Source organism: Cebus imitator, unplaced genomic scaffold (assembly GCF_001604975.1).
Source record: "Cebus imitator isolate Cc_AM_T3 unplaced genomic scaffold, Cebus_imitator-1.0 Scaffold456, whole genome shotgun sequence".
Classification (NCBI taxonomy): Eukaryota; Metazoa; Chordata; class Mammalia; order Primates; family Cebidae; genus Cebus; species Cebus imitator.
In genome coordinates, this window is record NW_016107771.1 from 514,187 (window position 1) to 540,126 (window position 25,940).

The 25,940-nt window shown below is 35.4% G+C and overlaps 1 protein-coding gene across 1 annotated transcript in view; it reads left to right on the forward strand.

The window, feature by feature from the left end:
- Positions 1–25,940, forward strand: part of DNAJC1 (DnaJ heat shock protein family (Hsp40) member C1) — a 216,974-nt gene that overhangs the window by 155,953 nt on the left and 35,081 nt on the right. The window contains exon 9 of the mRNA XM_017511880.1: positions 19,943–20,062. Within this exon, the coding sequence (XP_017367369.1) occupies positions 19,943–20,062 (120 nt within the window). The remainder of the gene's footprint in view (positions 1–19,942; positions 20,063–25,940) is intronic.

A 25,940-nucleotide genomic window follows, 5' to 3' on the forward strand; every position in this document is an offset into this window, starting at 1 on the left:
TTTTTTTTTTTTTTTGAGACAAAGTCTCACTCTGTAGCCCAGGCTGGAGTGTGGTGGCACAGTCTTGGCTCACTGCAACCTCTGCCTCCCAGGGTCAAGCAGTTCTCCTGCCTCAGCCTCATGAGTAGCTGGGATTACAGGCCTATGCCACCATGCCCAGCTAATTTTTGTATTTTTAGTAGAGGTGGTGTTTCACCATGTTGGCTGGGCTGATCTCAAAATCCTGACCTCAAGTGATCCACCAACCTCAGGCTCCCAAAGAGCTGGGATTACAGGCATGAGCCACCATGTCTGGCCAAGTCTAAATTATTAATTTGAAATACTTACTCTTATCAATTTAGGCATTTTCTTTCTTCCTTTCCTTTCCCTTTCCCTTTTCCTTTTCCCCCGTTCCCCCTTTCCCCCTTTCCCTTTCCTTTCCTTCTTTCTTATGGGGCCCCACACTGTTACCCAAGCTGGAGTGCAGTGGGCTGATTTCAGCTCACTGCAACCTCTGACTCTTAGGTTCAAACAATTCTCTGGCCTCTGCCTCCTGAGTAGCTGGGATTACAGGTGCTCACCACCACTTCTGGATAATTTTTGGTATTTTTAGTAGAAAGAGGGTTTCGCCATGTTGGCAAGGCTGATCTGAAATTCCTGACCTCAGGTGATCCACCTGCCTTGGCCTCCCAAAGTGCTGGGATTACAGGTGTGAGCCACTGTGCCTGGCTGGCATTTACTATTATAGGGTTCACTTCAAATATTGTTTTCACTGTATACATACATTTTGCTATGTTTTATTTTTATTCTCATTTGTTTCTAAGTGTTTTCAAATGTCCCTTTTGATTTTTCTCTTACTCATTGGTTAACAGTGCTTTTATTTCCACATACTTTTAGTTTTCTAGATTTTCTTCTGTTATTGATTTCTAGCTTCGTTTCTTGTGATTAGAGAAGATGCTTTGTATGATTTCAGCAATTTTAAATTTACTGACACTTCTTTTGTGGCTTGATATATGTTTTATCCTGGAGAATGTTTCATGTGCACTGGAAAAGAATGTGTATTCTGCTGTTGTTATTGGATGGATTGTTCGATAGATGTCTGTTAGATGTAGTTGGTTTATGGTGTGATTCAAATCCTCGGGTTTCCTATTTATCTTCTTTCTAGATGTTCTATCCATATTAAAAGTGGGGTTATATTGGGAAAACACTTCAAGAATTTGGTCTGGGCAAAGATTTTTGGGGGGCAAGACCTCAAAGGCACAGACGACATAAGCAAAAATAGACAAATAGGATTTCAACAAGCTAAAAAGCTTCTGCACAACAAAGGAAAAAACAAAGAGGCAGCCTATAGAATGGTAGAAAATATTTGCAAACTATTCATCTGACAACGGATTAATAACTAGAATATATAAGAAACAACTCAATAGCAAATAATCTGATTTTTAAAATGAGCAAATGATCTGCATAGACATTTCTCAAAAGAAGGCATACAAATGGCCAACAAATATATGGAAATAAATGCTCAATATCACTAATCATCAGGGAAATGCAAATCAGAACCACAATGAGATATAATCTGACCCCAGTTATAATGGCTGTTATCCAGAAGACAAAACAAGGATGGATGTAGAGAAAGGGAATAACTAATAGTTCACTATTGGTGAGAAAGTTAGTATAACCACTACGGAAAACAGTATGGACATTCTTCAAAAAAACTACAAATAGATCTATCATATGATCTAGCAATCCATCTGCTGGGTATGTATCCAAAAAAAAGGAAACCAGGATATCAAAGTGATGTCTGCATGACCATTTTTATAGCACTAATTGTCACAATAGCCCAGATACAAAATCAACGTAAGTATCCATTAGGAGATGAATGGATAAAGAAAATGGTGTGTTTGTCCATATATATATGGATACACACTCAATGGAATATCATTCAACCATAAAAAAAGAGTAAAATTCTGTTACAAGCAGTAACATAGATGGAACTAGAGGACATCATATTAAGTTAAATAAGCCATGCACAAAAAGACAAGTATTATATGTTCTCACTCAAATGTGACAGCTAAAAAACTTTATCTCACAAAGGTAGAAAGTAGAATGATAGTTATCAGAGGCTGACAAAGGTAGGAAGGAGGGATGATGAAGAGAGGTTGATTAGTACTTGCAAAAATACAGTTAGACAGAAAGAAGTTCTAGTGTTTGATGGCATAATAGAGTTACCACAGTTAACAGTAATTTGTTGTATATTTCAAAACAGCGAGACGAGAAGATTTGGAATATTCCCAACAGAAAGAAATGATAAATTTTTCAGGTGATGGATATCCTAATTACCCTGATTTAATACATATATGCATGTATCAAAATATCACATAATGCCCCATAAATATGTACAATTATTATTTATCAATTTAAAAAGAAGAAAATTGAGAGAAAATAAATGTTTGATATTTTGAAGTCACAAAAATTGCTGAATTCTAACTGTGGGACCTCTTTATGATTACGTTGCTGATTCTTTCCTAGAAGCACACAATCTAGAAATGACAATGTTTACAACATAATATGAATGTAAAAGTAAAATAATGCATATATCCAAATTGACACCTAAGAGAAAAGAAATGAGCTGAACATTGAAGAGTACACAGTCTGGAAGTGACAATGCTTCCAACACAATGTGAATGTAAAAGTAAAACAATGCATGTATCCAAAGTGACACCTAAGGAAAAAGAAATGAGCTGAATATTGAAGAGTAAGAGCCAAACAGCTAAAAAAGGGGAAAAGACCTAGGAGTAATACATATTTATTTCTGGTAACTATATTATGTGAAAAAAGTATATCTCATTATCATAGAAGCTTCCTATTTGTCCTTGACACCTTCAAGCAGCATTCTTAGTTATTACCTCTCCTATCTAAGAACTGAAAACAGAGTTTAAAAAAAAAAAATCCAGTTGTCTTTTCTCTTTAATATGGAAACATTTATTTTTGAAATTAAAATGGATATAACACTACTTTCATTATTTTGTGTTGTAAAATGGGGATAATAGTAGGTGTTGGGAAAATTAAATCAGTAAATATAAAACACTTTGATATTTGGCATGTAGTGTTTAATACTAACCTCGTTTTGGCTGGCTTTTAAATTTTCTGTTTTTCATCTCACTAATTCTCTTCATAACTGTGTCTAATTTGCTTTTATACCTATCTGCTGAATATTCTATTTCAATTTTAAAAAGTTTTCATGCTAGAGGCTCTACTTGGTACTTTATCAACTCCTTTTGGTAAATACTTATATTTCTAATACCTGTGCATATGTAAATATTTTCATGCTGGTCTTTTATTTCTTTAAACATAGTAACACCTTATCCACAGATGCATTCAGCCACAGGAATGGTCCAGATACCTGGACAACCATACTGAGGAAACTTTAAACCTTTTATGTCTTTTTGTCATATTAAATGACTTTTGGCAGAGCCCAAAATTGTTTTCTAAAGCAGTTCCAATAAAGTAGCAGGTAGCTACCTTCACAGTTAAAAGATGGTGATAATAATAGCAGTTAATATTTGTTTATTTTTATTACATGACAGGCATTGTACATGAACTCCCTCAATTCACAGACAGTGTACATAAACTATCTCGATTAAGCTTTACATCAACTATATGAGATAACATTATTATTTCCAATTTACTCATGAGTTGACATGAGTTATATTTTTTACACAAGTTTATCAGTTAGTGATTAATTAAAGTTAGAGTCTAAAGGAGGTTTATTTGACCACAGTACTTTTAATCATTATACCAATTTACCTTTAATAGGATCATGGCTGTTGCATTATAGATCTTTCATAACTAAATTTGGTTCAACTATGTATATTCTACTTAGAAATTACAATTTAATCTAGAGCTGGTTAAGGAAATCTGAAGCTCAAATGGTTCTTTTTTCAAAAGTTTCTTTAATTCAGTCAGATTACCAGAATGTTTTTTATAATTATTTTCTGCATCAAAATAATTGCCTTGGAACATTTCACAGTCAACAAAAATTGAATTAACATTTTATACTTGTAAGTACCACTAGTTAAGTTTTAGAGCCCGATTTGAAAATGATGCCCTAGGCCAGACACGGTGGCTCATGCCTATAATCCCAGCATTTTGGGAGCCTGAGGTGGGTGGATTGTTTGAGGTCAAGATTTTGAGACCAGTCTGGCCAACATGGTGAAACCCCATCTGTATTAAAAATACAAAAATTAGGCCAGGCATGGTGGTTCATGCCTATAATCCCAGCACTTTGGGAGGCCAACGCGGGCAGATCACACGATCAGGAGTTTGAGTCAGCCTGGCCAACATGGCAAAACCCCATCTCTACTAAAAATACAAAAATTAGCCAAGTGTGGTGGTGCATGCCTATAATCCCAGCTACTCAGGAGGCTGAGGCAGGAAAATTTCTTGAACCCAGGAGGCAAGTAGAGTTTGCAGTGAGCCAAGATCGTGCCATTGCACTCCAGCGTGCGTGACAGAGTGAGACTCCATCTCAAAAAAAAAAGAAAAGAAAAGAAAACCTCTAAGGAAATGTACTAATTCAAACTACAATTTTGATTATTAGAAGTCAGCACTATATTCTTTGATTTGAATAAAAAACTTAGCTCTTCACCTAAAAGCTGGGACTTCACTGAGCTTACAGAATTAGCTAAATAAATGTTTTGGATCATCTTACTAATATATACATGTATGTGATGAAGAATGCAATTAAGCCCATTCCAATAATCACACATACTTCCTCCAGTTCCAACTTAAATTTCAATTCATGAGACATTTTTCCTCAATTCCAAATAGTATGTTTCCAAGTATTTTATATCTCTGATGCTGGCTTTTCACTTAATATATGCACACCATCCTAGGTATTTAATATTGATACTCTTCACCGACAATCATACTTTTTGCTGCTTTTTATTTATTCATTCAACTGATAAGAAAGATATTGACTACTATGTGTAAGGTACTGAACTAAGCACAGGGGATACATTTGAGAACATAATAACCCCTGCTCTCATGAAAGTTATATTATAACTAGAGAGATAGGTAGATTTTACTGGATGTTCCCAATTTTTGAGATTATATATATTCCTCATCAGAACATTCATTGACAGTTTTTGATAATTGGACTATTAATCTTATTAGAGACCATCTGTAATTATGGGAAGGCAGAGGTGGAATTTTCTCACAAACTGTACTTCTTCATCCTCTATTCATCCTCCATATCTACTCCTGCCAGTTCGTTTTTGCCTCATTTCATTTCATCCTATCCTGAGGACTTCTCAATTTACAGCTTTAAAACCTGTCACCTTATCTTTATAGCTGTCTACAGGACCTTGCCGTAAGATGACATTCAATGTACCTGAAATTCAACATAAATTGAACTTAATTCTCCCAACTTTCTTGTATCTGTACTTGTACCTTATTCTGACAATACCATAAACTCAGAATTATATATCCTTTTTTTAAAACTTCTTACTGTTTTACAAGTCCAATTTATTCTGGCTTTATTTCTCTGTTTTCATCTCTTTCCTTGAAATCCCTCAGTGCTACCATCCTAGTCCAGTCTCTTTTATTATCTCATGCCTGCTAATACTCTGACTATTATCCAATCAGTTCATCCTATTTGCTTCTCTCACATTAGGTCTTTTAAACACCATTTCATTGGGGAGCCCCTCTTTCATAAAATATTTTCTTACAAACTTATCCTACAATGATCTTTCCCCTATCTGATTTCTACTAGCACATTTCTGTGCCACTTAATCTGATATTTGGTTGTATAATGCTTTACATTATGTAGTATTTTGTTGGTTATAATTTTTTAAATAAAAAAGTTGCCATCTAACTGCTGGTGGCAAACAGTGTGAGTAGGTGGTACAGTGATAAATAAGACACACTCAATTTTGTCCTGAATATTAGCTAACATTTATTAAGTGGCTACTATGTGCCTGGTACTGTTCTGTGCACTTCATATATATTAATTCGTTTGATTCTCACAGCAACTCCATTTGGTAGATGCTATTACTTTTCTCATTTTACACAGGAGAAAACTGAGAGGCAAGGCAACTTTTCCCAAACTACTTAGCTAATAAATGACATAGCCATGATTCACACCCACTTCACTGGCTTCAGAACTCATGCTCTTAACCACTGCCACTATATCATCTAGTTGAAAAGGTTAGACAAAGAGCTAAATAAGCATATTTTGAGGTGCACTTTGTGAGAGGTTTAAAGTACTATTACAGTTTAGCAGATGACAAGATTACTTCCACCTAGGAAAAAAAAAAGATTTTTATGAAGGATTTAGAAGTGGGGTGGGGAAAACATTCCAGACACTGAGGAATAAATCACTCTTGAGACAGAACTGCTCAAAGCATATTATCAGGGCCAGTGAGTAATTTAATTCAGCTGGGCCAAAAGATACTTGAAATGATAAAGAGAAAACATGTTTGTAAAAGTAGGTTGCAGCCAAATCATAGATCTTGAAGGAGAGGTTAAAGTGTTAAAATCATATATAGGCAGTGAAATGATATTGTCTGTGTATTAGAAACATTTCACTGCAAAAGTATATAAAATCAAAGGGAAGAGAAGTACCAATTAGAAGATTTTTGCAGTCATCTTAGTAAGAGATAAATTCCTGAATTAAGTAGCTAGTAGAAATAGAGACCAGAGGAGAGACTGGATAAATCTTGAATGTTCAGGATTCAAGAAGTCAATTGACTGGATAATGCAATAAGGGGAAAGAAGAAGTAAAAATGCCTACTTGGTGATTGGAGGAGAGAGGTACACTTAACAAAAATATGGGGCACAGTTAGGAGGTGATAGTTTGGCAGAGAGAATGATATGTAATCAGTTTGGGATGTGCCAAGTTTATGATACAAGTAGGACATACATCAGGAAATATTCAGCAGATAATTGTTAATGTCGAATTTAAGAAATCAGAACTAGAGGCCAGGTGTGGTGGCTAACGCCTGTAATCCCAGCACTTTGGGAGGCCAAGGCAGGTGGATCACAAGGTCAAGAGATTAAGACCATCCTGACCAACATGGTGAAATCCCATCTCTACTAAAAAATACAAAAATTAGCTGGGCATGGTGGCGCATGCCTGTAGTCCCAGCTACTCAGAAGGCTAAGGCAGGAGAATCACTTGAACCTGGGAGGCAGAGGTTGTAGTGAGCTGCGATCATGCCACTGCACTTCAGCGTAGGCAACAGAGCAAAACTCTGTCTCAAAAAAAAATAAAGAAATCAGAACTAGAGATGTAACTACTGGGGACCTTGACATACATTGGATAGCTAAAATCAGGGAAGCACATAGAAGGAAAAACATCTAGGAGAGAAACTGAGGAATCAGAACCAGTAAAGGAATATTCCCAAAGTAAGGAGAACCAGAAGATTACTGTTGCTTAAATAGGAAATGAAGAAGTGGAATGTTGCAGAGGTAAAACAAATATGACAAAATGTCAGCAGTTATGAAATCTAGACTTAAATTAATGGAAAAGTATTTTATGTTCATGGATTGGAAGACTTAATGTTATTAAAATGACAGTACTACCCAGGGCAATCATATTCAGTGCAGTCCCCGTCAAAATTGAATCTCAAGGGATCCACAAGAAAAAATAAAAAACTTGAACAAGAACAGAGTTAGAGAATTCATACTTCCTGATTTTGCACTTTACACAAAGCTACAGTACTGGCACATGGACAGATGTATGGACCAGTGAAATAAAATAGAGAGCCTAGTTATAAATCCTTGCATATATGGTCAAAAATGTTCAACAAGGCTGCCAAGATCATTCAGTGTGAAAGAGACAGTCTTTTCCACAAATAATGGTGGGGAAACTGAATATCCTCTTACAAAAGAGTGAAGGTGGACTATTACCTTAAACTATATAGAGAATTTTATAAAAATGGGTCAAAGATATAAATATAAGAGCTAAAACTATAAAACTACTGGAAGAAAACATAGAAGGAAAGCTTCTTGACATTGCAGTTGGCAAATTTTCTTGGTTACGACAACAAAAGAAAAACAAACAGATAACTTAGACTTCATGAAAATTAAAAACTTTTGTGTATCAAAGGATACCATGAAGAGAGTAAAAATGGGCCAGGCACAGTGTCTCAGGCCTATAATCCTAACACTTCGGGAGGCTGAGGCAGGGGGATTGCTTGAGCCCAAAAGGAGGAGTTCAAAACAAGCCTGGGCAACATAGTGAGACCCCCATCTCTAAGATAAAAAAAGGAGAGAGAGTAAAAATGAAACCCACAGAATGAGAGAAAATATTTGCATATATGATATCTTTTCTTTTCTTTTTGAGACAGTCTCACTGTTGTCACCTGGGCTGGAGCACAGTGGTATAATCTCGGCTCAATGCAACCTCAACCTCCCAGGTTCAAGCCATTCTCCCACCTCAGCCTCCCGAGAAGCTGGGACTACAGGAACCCACCACCACGCCCAGCTAATTTTTGTATTTTTAGGAGAGATGGGGTTTTGCCATGTTGGCCACGCTCGTCTTCAACTCCTGACCTCTGGTGACCTGCCCGCCTCAGCCTCCCAAAGTTTTGGGATTACAGGTGTGAGCCACTGCACCTGGTCGATGCTTTGAATATGGCACAACACAAATTTGTAAACTTTCTTCAAACATTATGAGATTTTTTTTTTTTTTACTTTTTTTTTTAAGTTCATCAGCTATTGTTACCATTAGTGTATTTTATGTGTGGCCCAAGACAACTATTCTTCTTCCAGTGTGCCCCGGGGAAGCCAAAAGATTGGACACCCTTGGTTTATATGTAAGTAAAAAGCATATCAGAAAGCCAGAAATTTTAAGACATAGAAGGAAATACAGAGGAAGAAAATATGACAATAACTTTTTATTGAGAGTAAGGAAAATATACATCAGTGATAGAAAAATCAGACTAAATGTTAAGTTAGGGAAAAAAAAATCCACTCTATGTAAAAATTTAGTTAAATAGGTGAGTACACATATATGAGCATCATCAAGTGTCATGCTATGATTTGAACCCTGTAGGAGATTGGTTTTTATGCTTTTGACATCACTTTCCTCATCCCATCCTAGGAACCATCTGACAGATGGGTACCACTGGTCATAAGGAAATTTGGTTAAAACAGGGACATTTATTGCCTTTACCAAAAAGCAGCTATTAAGCTTATAATTCATCTAAGTTTTAGTTTTCTCCTAAAAAACTCCTCTAATAGATTTTGCTTGTGATTTTGCAGATTTCAGTGCAAATTTCTTTGAACTGGCAGAGATTAATAAAGACCTAAATAACACCTATTTTTTAAATTGTCATGATTTACAAGTTATTCCTCTTTATTATGTCTTCCCTACCTGCATTCTTATCTCTTTTCTGTAAATTATACAGACCTTCTCTTGTTAGTGGCTAATATTTGAAACTACCGACCATGGTAGTTTTTTTCAATTTAACATGTATTAATATTTTCTGTGTACCTGGTTTATATCTAGGACTTTGATACTAGATAATATGACAAAACTAGAAAGGAAATTATTTTCCAGAATAAAAATCATTTATCCTGATCTTTAGAATTTTCAAGCCTTGTCATGACTGTTCTGACACCTAAAATTGTAATCCCACCTTAATTTTATGGAACTATTCAAAGGTATCCCACTTCAACAATTTGGCTTGATATATTTTCTATACCTATTTATACATAACTATGATACAATATATATGTGCCCATTTTCAGTCACAGTTTAACACTTGTATTTCTAACCCCAAAATCTGAGTGGATTATTGGGCTAAAATTGTTAAGGTCTTACTCTGGCTCTGACATTGATTACCTCATGAACTTAAGAAAGTTTTCTCAAGATTTATTTATTTATTTATTTATTTTATTAGGTTTTTTTTTTTTTGAGAGGGAGTGCCTGGTTGGAGTGCAGTGGTGAGATCTCTGCTGACCACAACCTCCGCCTCCTGGGTTCAAGCGATTCTTCTTCCTCAGCCTCCCGAGTAGCTGGGACTACAGGCATGTGCCACCATGTCCAGCTAATTTTTGTATTTTTAGTAGAGATGGGGTTTCAACATGTTGGCCAGGATGGTCTTGATCTCTTGACCTCGTGATCTGCCCACCTCAGCCTCCCAAAGTCCTGGGTTTACAGGTTTGAGCCACTCTGCCCAGCCGATTGTCTCCAATTATTGAAATGAGTCTAAGAGAATATAACAAAACTAAACATAACTAAAAATGTTACCCTTCATGCTTTCAAAATGGTAGATTCCAGTGTACATATATTAGTCTCAATTTTTTTTTTTTTTTCCTGAATAGGGTAATACAGAAAATATTCTGCCTGGCTGGGTGTGGTGGCTCATGCCTGTAATCCAGGCACTTTGGAGGCCAAGGCGGGTGGATCACCTGAGGTCAGGAGTTCAAGACCAGCCTGACCAACATGGTGAAACCCCATCTTTAAAAAAATAAATAAATAAATGTAAAAAACAAAAAAAAAAGAAAAAAGAAAATATTCTGCCTGAAGACAGAATACTTGTTCCCTTGAGGTCACATTTAATTTCAGGAGCTATAAATCTATAAATTAAAATGTCCCTTGAGACGTAAAAATATCTATTTGGTGGACTTCTAACTTTAAAGCAAGAAGTCTTCATTCTGAGCGTCCTGAATCCTAGGAGAAATATGTAATTATTGTCATTTCTCACTTGTGTGTGAGTTATACATGTCTGTTAATCTATGTAGAATTTATTTTCCTACCTCCAGAGTGGCCTGGTAGGCTTCCCATCACTTTGCTCATGGGTTCTTCTATTTTTCCTCAAAATACTCATTCAGCACTTATTCATTGACTTTATAATGTGTTTCTTGGCATTAAGAATATATAAGAGAGACGCATAGTCCCAAAACTTTAGGAGATTATAATCTATAGAGAAAAACAGTTATGTAAAGAAGCCATCATAATATAATCGGGTAATTTTAATAAGACTATATACCTATGTATATATTGCACTTTTTCTACAATTCCTGGCTCATAACTCATATAGATCTTGTTAGAGTCTTTTGTTACAATGTTGAGGGCAGGAGCAGCCCTCAGGAAACAGAATCTCTCTCTCTGACCTCCTGCCCTCCTTTCACCTGCCCAAACCAGAACTCAGTCTGATTGTGGGTCATAAGATTCTCATTCCAGAGAAGGTCCTGCCCCATAACTCTAGAGGAAGGAATGCTGCACAGAGAGACCAAGAAGATTCTGAACAGACAGGCCTGGCTGGGTTTCCCTACTCTGTCTGTTAGTATGGGACCTTTTTGTCCTGTCACATTTTTTGCATGGTTGTCAATCTTGCCTACATAATGAGGCCTCCATAAAAACCCACAAGGACAGGGTTCAGAGGGCTTCAGGATAGCTGAACATGTGGAAATTCCTGGAGGGTGGTGTGCCCAGAAAGGATATGGAAGCTCTTCACCCATCCCTTACCTTAAATATTTTTTCACCTGTATCTTTTGTAATATATTTTAAAAGAAACCACTAAAACATATTTCCCTGAGTTGTGTGAGCCTCTTCAGCAAATTATTTGAACCCAAAGAGAGGGTCATGGGAACCCCAACTTGAAACCAGTTGGTCAGAAGTTCCAGAGGCCCAGAGTTCCATTGGGTTGGGGGTCTGGTGGGGAGTCTTGGGTGACTGGGCCCAGAGTCTTATGGGATGATCTGACACTGTCTCCAGATAGATAGGGTCAGAATTGAATTGGCGGACACCCAGTTGGTGTCTCCTGTAGAATTGATTGCTTGCTTGCTGGTGAGAGAAATCCCCACATATTGTAGGGTCACAGAAGCCTTCTTTTGTATTGATTGTTTTTTTGCTTGTGTGAAAGTAGACGAAAAACAGTTTGAGAGTTTTCCAGGGTGTATACCCAAGAGAAATCAAAGATACGTTCACACAGAAACCTGCACATGAGTGTTCACAGCAACATTATTTATAATAATCAAAAACTAGAAACAGCCCAAATGTCCATCAAATGGGCAACACAGACAAAATGTGGTCTATCCCCTCATACAATAGAAAATTTTTCAACAGTAAAAAGAAATGAAGTACTGACATGTCCTACTACTTGGACCTTGAAAACGTTATGCTAAGTAAAAGACTACGTATTACATGATTCCATTTATATGAAATGCCCAGAAGAGGGAAATCTATACAGACAGAAAGTAATTTAGTGGTTGTCTAGGGCTGAAGCAGTTAGGACAAATGAAGGGTGACTGCTAAAGGATAAGCAGTATCTTTTCGGAACGGTGAAAATGCTTCAAAATTGTACATAACTCTGAATATACTGACAATGTAATTTAATCAACATGTTCACTGTAAGTGCCCAGGAACTTCTGCAAATCTCTACAAGGCCCTCATTCAGAAAGAGGAAGAGTCTCTGTGAGAATCCCATTCTTAACATCAAAACTGTCAGAAACTGTGAGGGGTTGGAGATTTCATCTTACTTGTGAGCAAATAAGGTAGCCTGCTATAGTTTCATAAATGCTGGTAGAAGACATGAGACTCCTGGGTCAGAGACAGAGGGCAGTTTATTGCTCACAGCAGTAGCAGCAGCTAGAGTACCAGCATTTTTTTTTCTTGTTCTCTGAGCTCAGTTCCCTCAGAGTAAAGAGGACCAACTGATTCCTAAACAAAAGTGGGGTGTATTACAAACGAGGAATCCTGACTTTAGGGAACTCAAATTTTTTACAACAGGCAATAAGCATAGCTACTCATTCCTCTGAGGAGCCAATATCTTCACTATACTGGACAATAAGAATGTTTGCCCTTTGACCCTGAGGGAGACACTGTCTCTTTCTATTACTGCCTATTCATTGGGCTCCTTGAATGGTCTCACTTTTTGGCAGTTGGCTTCTCCCAGAGGCAAGTAACCCAAGAAAGAGCAAGGCAGAAGCTATATATATGTCTTTTATCACCTACACTTAGAAAACACACTCTGGCACTTCCACAGTATCCTATTGTTTTTACAGGTCAGCTGTAGACACTGTGGAAGGGGAGACTACACAAGGGCATTAGTATTAGGAGGTGGGAATCACTGAGGAACACCTTGGAGGCTGGCTGGTTATCACAATAGCTATATAATTAACACCATCATTTGCTGAATAAAGAGTATATGGGAACTCTGTACTGTTTTTTACAACTTTCTATAAACCTAAAGCTATTTCAAAATAAAAGATAAAGAATTTTAAATGAAAATATAGGGGCCAGGAGTGGTGGTTCATGTTTGTAATCCCAACACTTTGGAAGGCCGAGGCGGGAGAATCACTTGAGCCCAGGATTTTGAGGCTGCAGCAAGCCATACTGTGCCACTGCTCAACAGAGCAAGGCTCTGTCTCTAAAAAGCTAAAAAGCTATTAAAAAAGAAAATGCAGATTATAGACCAGAAGAAAATATTGGTAATACTTATATCTGTTAAAGATTTAGTATCTACAAAATATAAAACACTCTTAAAACTAATAAGACAACTCAATTAACAAATAGTCAAAAGACATGAACACATTCTTTAAGAAAGCATTATTCACCTGGCTAATAAGCACATATAAAGATACTCAAGATCATTTGTCATCTGGAAAATGCAAATTATTACCACAGTAAGATACATTTCAGTCCTACCAAATGGTCAAAATTAAAACAATTGACCATATCAAGTGTTGGTAAGGATGTGGAACAAGAACACTCATGCATTGCTGAATAGAGTATAAAATACCATCCCTATGGAAAAAATACTCATGTAGTTTCTTATGAAGTTAGATGTACGCCTTCCTTATGACCTTAGCAATTCTACTCTGTATTTATATGTGAGAGATTAAAACCTGACCACTAAGAGTTGTACACAATGTCCACAGCAGCTGTATTCATTCATAATGCATGACAACCAAAAGCTAGCAGCAACCCAAATATCCATTAATAGGAGAATGAATAGACAGGTTAGGATACAAATCTTTCTTCTGATATGTGCTATGAATATTTGCTACTAGTTTGTGATCTTCCTTTTCGTGTTTAAAAATAGTTTATTTAAAATACCAATGCCAAAATACCTTTAATTTTGGCAAAATCCAAATATTTGTGGTTTTATTACGTGCACACAACTCTCACACTGATAGAAGACTACTAAATCCTTGACAATTAAGTAGTCTTTGGGAGACACACAGGAGTGTCAACTGTTTTGCAATTTGGACAGCTTCTAGAACCTTTGGTTAGAAGGGTCCCCATTCGAGGTGAGTCGTTTCTCAAGTAACAACATATATGGGCTTAATACAATTTGTAATGAGAAGTATGTTTCCTCCAGAACCCAAAAGAGCCTAAAAGAAGTTGTGGGTGCTGAGAGGCTCAATAACTGTTTCTAAACAATGTCATGGATGGAGCAGCCTTCAGTTTATCCAATTATTTTCAGAAATCAACGAAGGCCTTGCTCTGTGAGGCAGTGGGTTACCCCCTGAGCTCCTTTGCATTTGTATGTCCTGTGTGAGTGTATCAAAGGAATCTCCTCAGCAGAGGAGGTCATCAGTGTGATGTCATACCTGCATTTCTGGGAAAAGTAAGGTACAGTTTCTATCTTGTTCTCCAAGATAGTATGTTACAGTACCTTGTGCTAGCTGGGTAAAACTGTACTGGGTCCTTTAGGAGGCAAACTGCAGTTAAGACTGTTGAAATAGGCTCTCAACAAAACGTATTCACCAAATATATAATAGCAAAGTATCTACCATTGCTGGTTAGATGAAGTCAGTAATTTCAGTTATACTGGGTATGGGTCCTTAGTGAGGTCCACAGCATTGAGGTTGAAGTAATCCACCAGGAGGCACCATTCATTCCTCCCAAGTGTAAAAGCTGGTCAAATTGGTCTCTTAAATGACAGGCAGTGGGATAATCACCCCTTTTCTAAACAGTTCTTGTATAATAGGTTTCAAACATTAAAGGCCCTGTTTTAATTTACATTTGGCTATATTAAATGTTTTAATGGGGAAGCAGTAGATCTGTGGGGTCTATTTTAAAAGGCAATTTGTTAGTGTCAAAGACTTAAAACTAATTCATTACTCATTGGGTCAGAGAGTCCATGACCACTATGGGATATTTTAGAACAATGGGTGTGATGACCATGGGGAATTAAGACAAAATTCCTGTGGTTAAGGTGAGGCATGCCTACTTGTCCTTTATATGATGTTCAATAACTCCCCTAAGATTATAGGAGTACTCTTGTTTAAATTTAGGGGGATCCCCAATATTAATTAAGGGCATAAAGGTTTGCCAATTGGTATATTTCAGCAGATGTTAATTCAGAGCCAGTGTTAATAGAGGCACAAAAGCCAATTCCTGCCCTTTTGTCTATGTATTGTATAAATTCTTTCAGTGAATTTTGAAAACTCATTTGGGCCAAACTGTGGACTTCTGTTTCAGTTTTTGTTTTTTTGTGTCTTCCCTGTTCAGAACGGAATTGTGTGCCCCCCAGTTCACATAGTGAAGCCCAAACTCCCAATGTGACTGTATTTAGCGATAGGGCCTGTCAGGAGATAATTAGGGTTAATGAAGTCGGAAGGGTGGGGCCTAAACCTATAGCATTGATATTCTTATAAGAAGAGGAAGAGGGAGAACAGATTTCCCGAGTCCCCCACCCCACCACACAAACACACACACGTGCACGCACACACAAAAGGCCATATGAAGACATAGCAAGAAGGCAGCCAACTGCAAGCAAGGAAGATAGGCCTCAAAGAAGAATTTCTCTTCCTAAGAGTAAAAAGACATTTGAGGTGATCTAGCTTTTAATTTTTAGTTTTTAGGTTTTCAATTTTGTTGTTGTTTTCATACGATGTATTTGTATATATTTGTCAAGGGCATGCCTCTATTTTTAAATTGGAAAGGAAAATTGTATAGCTGAAAACTTTGCACTAAATTAAATGCACTAACTAAAAGTATTTACAGAACTTAAGAGGGTAAGAGATAATTAGATTATTAGAAAGCCCATACACATTATTAGATATATATATCTAATATGTATATTATATTAATTATATATAACAAATTATATAGATATATATCTAAGATATATACGTTATGTATAATATATATATTTGCTGCTAGTTTGTGGTCTTTGTTTTTAAGAATAGTTTCTTTTAAAAATATATCTAAGATATATATCATATATAATTAATTTTATATATTAATATAATATACATATTATATATATTAATATATACATATTAGATATATATCTATATAATGTGTTATATATATCTAATATGTATATCTAATGTGTTATATTATGTATATCTAATAATGTGTTACATATTAACTGGGTGATGCTATGTAAGGAAATTATTTTCTTGGATAAAATTTCTGAGAATTCGTGATTTGAGCTGAATCTACTAAAAGTAGTTGAATCCAGAATTTAGCTTCTGTATTTATATAAGTAATGACTATTAATAAGTCATTTCAAAAGAAGTATTGCTCATTAGGGAGCTTCGGTATCTATTTATTAGATAAAAATGAGCCTTTTGTCATTAAAGTATAAAAATACAATTAATAAGTACATTAAACATTTTTTTAAGTTGGCCATAATTTTTAGTGCCAAATAAATTACATGATGCTTTCTAATTAACATTTTATAGTCCAAAGCTGGGAGGGGAAAAGTGCATATCAATTACTTTAAAAATACAGCCCTAGCCCAAGAATATAGAGGATTTTCAAAGACACCAAATAAAGCACAGTAGGTTTTATGGCAAAAATCCATTACAAAGTACATTATTTGGGAATAACTTAAGTTTTCATATCAGTTCTTACTTCGGTTGCTATATTTTGAGGTCATTACATTAAAATATTGAATAATTTGAAAACTTTTTATTTTGTATTCAGTATGGAGATTTATTCCCAGAATGGGCTTTTCTGATGCAAAATTGGAATGCTTGTGTAGTCACAACCAACAGCTGTCCCCACACCATGTGGTATCTTCCATTACTTTACTGTAGAGATGAATATTTGGCCCAGTGTTTCGGTATTATTGGACACACATGGTTTTAAGTGGCAAAGCAGTGTGCTTATGCATTCATTTGACTTTCACAGCTACAGTTGGCTCCAGATTAGAACAAGGAGAATACATTCACACCATGGCCACCCTCATGGCTGCTGTAGTAGCTGGATCACAGTAGGCTCTGTTGCTTCTAAAGACACAACTAACTATTGCCGAGGAATTACACATTCACCAAAGTGCCTTACAACTGTAGGAGGGAGAATAATGCATTGCTAAAAGAGTTCTCTTAGATTTCAGATTATGGACCTAGTCACTATCGAGCTTCTTCAAAAATATTAATAATAAAAAATATGGCCATAAAATAACTATGAAACTTAAAACTGTCATGGCAGTAGCTGATTTTTCAGGAATTCAATCCAAATACTTTATATAAAATTTTTATTTTTCAGAAAAAAATGTAGTACTATACTTTGATTCTCATTAATCTAAATAAAATTAGATTTGTTTTTAATGCCAGTGTTTATGTATGCAGAGTATTTGGAAAACAGATCTATTAAAAATAGGAATTATTTTAAAGACTTAGTTTACTATATGAAACAATGATTTGGCCGGGCGCGGTGGCTCAAGCCTGTAATCCCAGCACTTTGGGAGGCCGAGGCGGGTGGATCACGAGGTCAAGAGATTGAGACCATCCTGGCCAACATGGTGGCACCCCGTCTCTACTAAAAATACAAAAAAATAGCTAGGCATGGTGGCGCGCGCCTGTAATCCCAGCTACTCAGGAGGCTGAGGCAGGAGAATTGCCTGAACCCAGGAGGCGGAGGTTTCGGTGAGCTGAGATTGGGCCATTGCACTCCAGCCTGGGTAACAAGAGCGAAAAAAAAAAAAAAAAAAAAAAAGAAACAATGATTTATCTTTTTTAACATTTTAGGCAATTTTTTTGCTCTAAAAATGTTAAAATAACATAGAAATTAGATAATTTGATTTAGTGTGAATTTGTAAATGCTATATGGTAAGCTTATTTAAATTCTGTCTAAAACTTAAGTCTTTTGAATTTCTGAAACCAATTGGCCTACTTATTAAAGCTTTTAGCAATAATACTATGATTTCCTTGAAAATCCAATTATATTCTTCTAAATAGTAGCTGAATAAGAATAATACTTTTCTCCTTAAATAAAGACAAGGAAAAAGAAAGAAAAAACCCTCCGTGTAAGTTTTTAAGTCATCTGATATGAAGAATTAGATTTCTGATATTCATTAAATATCAAAGAAATTCCAACCCAGACCCAATGTGGGCTACCTTTTTATGTAAGTGAATTTATGCATGTATTACAGGGGCTGTACTGATGAATATGTTTAAGGCTTTCAGCTCTTAGTGGATACAAAATAGAATGATTGATAAAATCCTCCCTACTATTGGCTATTATTTACTGACTCTTAAGTGGCAGGTTGTATTTATGCCAATTTATCTGCTTCAGGGAACATTCTTGATAGCAGAACAAAGTGAATAAAAGTAGTTTGCTTTGCAAATGAATGCAAATAGGAGAGCCTTTCGGAAAGCCCTTTAACAGGGGCAGTGCACTTTGATTATGAGTGAAGCTGCCATTTGGACATGGTGAAAAGAGCACGCTTGAACCATTGATTGGGGGAGACAGTAAAAAGTCAGGAAGGGCCCCGTTAAGCTTGCAGTGAGGCAGGCGGATGTCAGTGTGGTTAGAGCACAGTGGGAGAATGACAGGGAGGATTAGTGTCAGGGAGAAGCTTTGCTGTAGCTGTGGAGATAGTCCCTGGGGTCACTCACCTCTGACTGTTGTTCTGTGCTGATGGTTCTGTAATGCAAACTGCCTGATGTATGCCTGTTCATTATCGGAAATGGTGATTAGAAAAGGTATTTGTCTCGAAGGTTTCCTTCTTTCTCTCTTTCTTTCTTTTTCTTTCATTTTAATTAAAGGAAAATAAGGTAGGTTTCCTCAATCTCTCTGCTTTACTGGAGTATTGTTTAATACCAGAATGGTTTATTGCCTCTAGTGGGGTATAGTTTAGTACTAAAATGTAATGTGAAATAATTGTAACATCATTATTTGTCATTAGATAATAATTTCTTTTGCTGTGCTTATTTTGGAGTTTGACCACTGATAGTGCTGAGTAAAATGCAGAGAGTATGTTTGCTGTTAGAATTTTTGCATATGTGTGTTTATAATCTCTAAGGTATTTTTAAATTTAGTTTAATAATTTGTTCAAAGATAAAAGTTGACCAAAATGAAATGGTCAGAATGAAGTGAAATATTGCTTTACATGGACTTGATGGTTTGAGTCTTGGCCACAAGAGTTTCTAATTTTATTTCTGTTACCAAGTTTTAAAAAATACTAGTGGCATCTGACAAGCTAAACTTCTTGAAAATAATATTATTTAAAAATTGAATATTGTTACATAGAATGATGAAAAGATGTTTTGTCTCAGTTCAGATTTTAGACCAGTACATTTACTTGTTCACATTTCATTTATACTTGTAAGATTTTTTTTTTTGCTTTCTTTAAAGTATGTATTTTTTTAAAAGAAAAAGAAACAAAACCTTTAATAGTAACTTTATGTGAGGCATATATGAGCAGCACTGCATTTTATAGCAAGGATGCATTTCATAAGCTCTGAGAATGGTTTTTTCAGTTTAATTCAAAGCGGAATGTTTTTTTAAAATGTCTACAAAAGCCTGGTTTTGCAATATTTATGCTTTCTTAGTTGGTATACAAAGGAAAATGAAATAGCCTTCTGGATCTTTACATTCCAATGTTAAATATGCAGCTCAAATCTTTATTGAAACTGTTAGATACAATTTAGTATATTTTTTTACAGAAAGCATATTGCCAATAATTTGCTTCACAGCAATTATGTTGCGGTTATCTTTTTTTTATTCTTCCGATTATTACTTTTTATTTTCTCCAATGTTTTGCAGGCACCTGAATGGACAGAAGAGGACCTCAGCCAACTGACAAGAAGTATGGTTAAGTTCCCAGGAGGGACCCCAGGTCGATGGGAAAAGATTGCCCACGAATTGGGTCGATCTGTGACAGATGTGAGTTCACTGAGATTTGCATTGTATGGAGAGTGACAAACCAGAACTAGTCAGCTATGTAGAAAGCAGACTTAGCTGGGTTCCACGGTATCTTTGGGGAGGGGTTACAATCCTTTTAGGACCTGAAAGTGAACCATTAATGAAATAAGCTAGAAGCAGATGTGAGCCAATCCCTTGGTCCACAATTAACAGCTGTGTGAGGAATTCTAGCCTTTAGAGACTTAAGCTACTGTAACCTATTCACACAAAAACAATGCCAATTTTTGTGTTTATAGTGACCCCTTTAACTGTGGAAAAAATAGTTTTCAAGCTGATCGGAAGTAGGAAGGTTGTATTTCAGCTGGATCTTTTTAACTTTGAAGTAAAGATTGCGATTACTATTTAGACAGGTGGTTTGGATTAATTAAATGCACAATATTCTCATAATGCAAATGGACACTGGCCTTTTTGTTTCAACAGTGTTAGCAACTATCCATTTGATAAGTAGTTTAAACAGAAAAAGTGTGTGTGTGTGTGTGTGTGTGTGTGTGTGTGTGTTGGTACATAACATTTAAAAGATAAATTACTTACTTGGAAAGGTTTTGACTTAACACTTTAGCTGCTTTTAATGAGGAAATTTAGAGCTGAGAATTTTTTAGAAAGCACTAGCACAGTGCCTGATGTGTAATGTACTAAATACTCAGTAAATGTTTAATTGAAATTGAGAAAAAATATAAAATTTATATTTTCATAAAGGATAGTACATACTCTTTACTAAATTTACTTTCAATAAATCCTGTAGATCCAAAAATACTTAGAGAGTTACTGAAAGCAAAGATTTAAATTTCCCCTTCAATTCTGTAGGTATACCTTTATGCCTTTTTGATACTGTCAGTTTTTTAAAACCTGCAACATAATTAGTAAATATGGCTACCAAAAAAAGCTTATTAGAAATGCTGTTGTTACTTTCCATAATAAACTTTGAAAGAAGCTTGCAAAAATTATTACTGGTTGCGCATCCCTAATCCGTCATGTTGGCACTCAAGTTTCAGGTTTTTTAGCAATTTTGGGCTTTTGGATTAGGAATATTTGACCTGTACTCAAGTTTTATATTTTGTGTTGTTTTGTTTTCGCAATGGACCTGCTTTGAGAATTTTAAATTATCTATATGAATATTGTTACTACTGTATAAGTCATTTCAAAGACTGCAGTCTGAATTTTTATAAGATGTTTAGCAGTATTTTTGCTTCAGAATTAAAGTCTGATCATAGGGGGAAATAGCTGTAGTATTTTGTAACTTTTTATTTTTTTGGCTATGTTTCATGAGGAGACCACTTGTCTTGAATGACTACAAAAGAACCGTAGGATAACTTTTCTTCTGCTAAACATGTTATGTTACTGGATGGCATGTTTTATTATCTCGTTTTAAGGTTGTTTGTAAAAAGAGAAGTTAATTAAATCAGTAAATATCTGACAAAATTAAAGACATTCCATGGTTTTTGATATTTTAATAAGTACTATGACCTTCTAATTACATAGTTGCTATTAATACAGTGATTATCAAAAATACTAAAATAATTTTTTAAAGTTATATTGGTTTAAAAAGACCCTAAACTTTTAGCTCAATTGCTTAATGAAAAATAATCATAATACTAATGTATTATCTCCTTTGATGACAGCACCACCTTTAACTTTTAAAATAGTATTTCTGTAAGGCTCTGCAGTTGATGCTAAAGGCAGATAGGAAACTGAGTAAAGCAATATTTTAATTTGTTGTCATTAAAACCTGGTAAATGTTTATTCGTATTTTTAAGAGGAGAAAGATGAAAGTTTAAAAAATGTCAAGAATACACACGATATAATCAACAGAACTTCATAGATCCAGTGTATACTTAATTTACTAGAGTTAGTCTTGGTGAAGTCAAAAGCATCTTTTTAAACTTTTGCAAATTCATCTCATATGTTTCCTTTTTTTTCCTCTGTAGTCTTACACAAAGGAGACTGATTCCATGTCTGCAATAGATATTTTTTTCCTTTATCATGGCAGTGGAAAACCTGACATTGTGGTAGTTTTTTATTTTGGGGTTTTTTTGTTTGTTTGTTTTTTTGTTTTGTTTTGTTTTTTTGGTCAAGTATTAGTTCTGTTTTCATAATATCAAAGGTACCTTGGAAATAAATATGTAATACATCTAAACTTCTGTTGCACCAAAAAATGCCATTATAACTTTTCTTTTATGTCAGTATATATGTAGACTCACACTGTATTTTCATTTTATAAGCATCATCTCCATGGCTGGACTATTCATTTCAGTAATTCTCCCATCCCCCAACACATGCACATGCACACATACACACACACACACACACACACACACACACACACACAGAATCACTCTGTAAAAGAGAACAGGTGTCTATAGACTCATTTTAGTAACACACACGGATGACTTGTAAATCACATTGAAACAGCTGAAATGGTTCAGCTAATATTGTTTCTCTCGTATAATGTTAAGTGAAAGTTAACCACAGTTTAAAAAGACCACTTGTGCCTCTTTTTGGCTTATGGTGTTAATTAGATTTGTTTTCATTAAGTATTCGATTATGAAAAAGAAGCCAGGTTCAATTGGGTGTCATCAGAACCTCTGCATACTGACCTGATCACCTGACTAGTTCTTTGTGGCTTTGCACAGCTGTTTTTTGACCCTGTTTCCTTGCCAAATTTCTATCTTCAGGCTTAGTTCTCTTTACTTCAAGAAACAATTGACCTTTTAGGGAGAGAGGTGTGTGTGTGCCAGTGGTGGGATTTATATGATTCTTTATTTGGGTTGTCGGATTACAGTTAAAAACCTATTTTATTCCTCAATTAAGAAAGAACTTAAGTATATTAATTGTCATAATTAGCAGAGTTAGATTGCTAAATTGTACTCTGGATAAATACAAGCAATGTTTTTTTAAGCTTTTAAAAAAGTTGACACAGAGTATATTTTACTTCAAATATACCTAAACTGTAAGACCTACTTTATTATGGATTAAATATTTTAAATGTTAATATATGCCTTTCAGCAAATAATTTTGGTAATCACAAAGGACAGTTGGATTGTAAAAATAACAGAGGAAACAAAAGCTCTCTTGCATGTAAAACTAACTTTAACATGATTATTAATTGCAGGTTTTCTAAATTAAGATCAGGGGCCCCAGATTTCTTGCTTGTAAAGTAATACTATTCTCTTGCCTGAAAGGATGTAAACTGACTCTGCTTCTCTCCCTGGTCACTAATCTCTTGCATTCCGGTTATGATAACAGACTGATAGGAGATTTTTCTGCCTGCTTGAAAAAGGCCCAGGTAGGCAGCAAAACAAAAGACAGGTGGCTAGATTTAAACAGGCTTTCATAATTAACTTAGTGCTGTAGTGTGAGGTAAGATGTGTATTGTTATATAAGTAGCCAATTATGCAAGTGAAGAGGAGGAGGGAAGATCATAAAATTCCCAATTTCATTTCCATAGCTCAACTAGCAAGGAGACTCCTCTTGGAGGAAATTTATATATTGTTATTATGCTGGTTTCAAAAACATGTAAGTGGACTCTACAATCAAAAATAAGCATTATGCTTGATCAGTGAACTAAATATATAGTTATCCTGGCAAATATATTTCTATTCCTTTTCGAGTCAGGCTAGCCCTACACAAAATTGTAAACATGACAAGGATTGCCCTTTTGGTTTTTCTGTCTTCATCCTCCCTGCCCCCTTACCAGTTTCATGCTGTAGTGGTTCTCTTAGTCTGAGCTTCATTTTATGTTCCTCTCCCTTCCTTCTCTTACCCTCTCAACCTTACAACTTTTCAAGATATTTAAATTTAGAAAAGAATGGGTGCTTTTTCCCTTTCTTCTTGCTAGATGACTCACTAGCTTATCCAATAATTATCAATATGATACTAATAGATGATAATTTGTATTACCAAATATTCACACACTTACTTGTGTTCTAATATGAGTCATCAAGTTCTTATGCTAAGGATATGAATCCCTCTCCTTCAAACAGGCATAAGAATTTCATGCACCCTGAATGCCTGTTTGAAGGAGAGGGAAGACAGTGTTATTTGAGATAGTAGTGTCCATCAGATGAAGCTTCATAATTAATTGCTTAATCTTTCCATTGGCCTGGTTAAGAGTTTTGCTATGTATTATAGGATTTCTAGGCCAGAGGTTCATAGATTTGCATTCCATGCCACCATTTCTATTTCAACATTGAAGAAAATCATACATAGGACATGATTATAAACTATTCATTACATGTGAGTATAACATTGCAAAAATCAATTACGAGATCAACATTTTCAAGGAAAGGTTCTAATATTTATTGTGCATTTACTACATACCAGATACATTGTATCTTAACATTTTGTGTATATCCTATGACTTACATATGATAATGTCCACAAATTTTATATGTGCAGTTCAATGGATTTTTACATGTCTACACCCATATGGCCATCACTGAGATCAAGGCAAAGAACATTTCAACACCTCAGCAAGCTTCCTTGTGCCTTGTCCTAGCTTATGTGCTTTTCCTAGAGACACCACTGCTCTGACTTCTTTTTCTTTTTTAACTTTTGTACATGTGCAGGTTTGTTATATAGGTAAACTCGTGTCACGGGGGCTGGTTGTACAGATTATTTTATCACCCAGATACTAAACCTAGTACCCAATAGTTATTTTTCCTGCGCCTCTCCCTCCTCCCACTCTCCACCCTCCAGTAGGCCCCATTGTCTGTTGTTTCTTTCTTTGTGTTCATGAGTTCTGATTATTTAGCTCCCACTTAACAGTGGTATTTGGTTTTCTGTTACTGCATTAGTTTGCTAAGGATAGTAGCCTCTCTAGCTCCATCTGTGTCCCCACAAAAGACATGACCTCATTCTTTTTTATGGTTGCATAGTATTCCATGGTATATGTGTGTGTCTATATATATATACATATATATATATCACATTTTCTTTATACAGTCTGTCATTGATGGGCATTTAAGTTGATTCCATGCCTTTGCTATTGTGAATAGTGCTGCTATGAACATTCACGTGCATGTGTCTTTATGGTAGAATGATTTCCATTTCTCTGGGTGTATGTCCAGTAATAGGATTGCTGAGTCAAAGGGTAATTCTGCTTTTAGCTCTTTGAGGAATTGCCATACTACTTTCCACAATGATTGAACTAATTTACACTCCCACTAACAGTGTATAAGCATTCCTTTTTCTCTACAGCCTTTCCAGCATTTGTTATTTTTTGACTTTTTGATAATAGCCATTCTGACTGGTGTGAGAGATGGTATCTCATTATGGTTTTGATTTGCGTTTCTCTAATGATCCGTGATTGAGCTTTCTTTCATATGCTTGTTGGCTGCATGTACAGGTATATCTTCTTTTAAAAAGTGTTCATGTCCTTTGTCCACTTTTTAATGGGATTACTTGTTTAAATTCCTCATAGATGCTGGATATTTGACCTTTGTCACATCCGTAGTTTGCAAATATTTTCTCCCATTCTGAATCAAACCAACATTTTTATTTTTAATTGCTTTAGTGATAATACTGATTACTCCATCACTCATTTTTGTAGTATTTCACAATTTTCAAAACATTTAAATATACTTTTATTTGATTTTTCACAACAACACTGTGAGGTGGATTGGCAACCATTTCTTTTCCTATTTTACAGCTGAGTAAACTGCTGCTGAGATATTTGTTTGAGGTGACCCCACTATTAGTGTAACTGGGACAAGATCACATATTTAAATTACTTATCTAATAATATTTTACCTCTGGTTAATTCTGCTTTATTAATGTTTATATGGAAAACACTTTAAATTTATCTAGAGACTTTTATCATTAGCTTTTTTTTTTTTTTTTT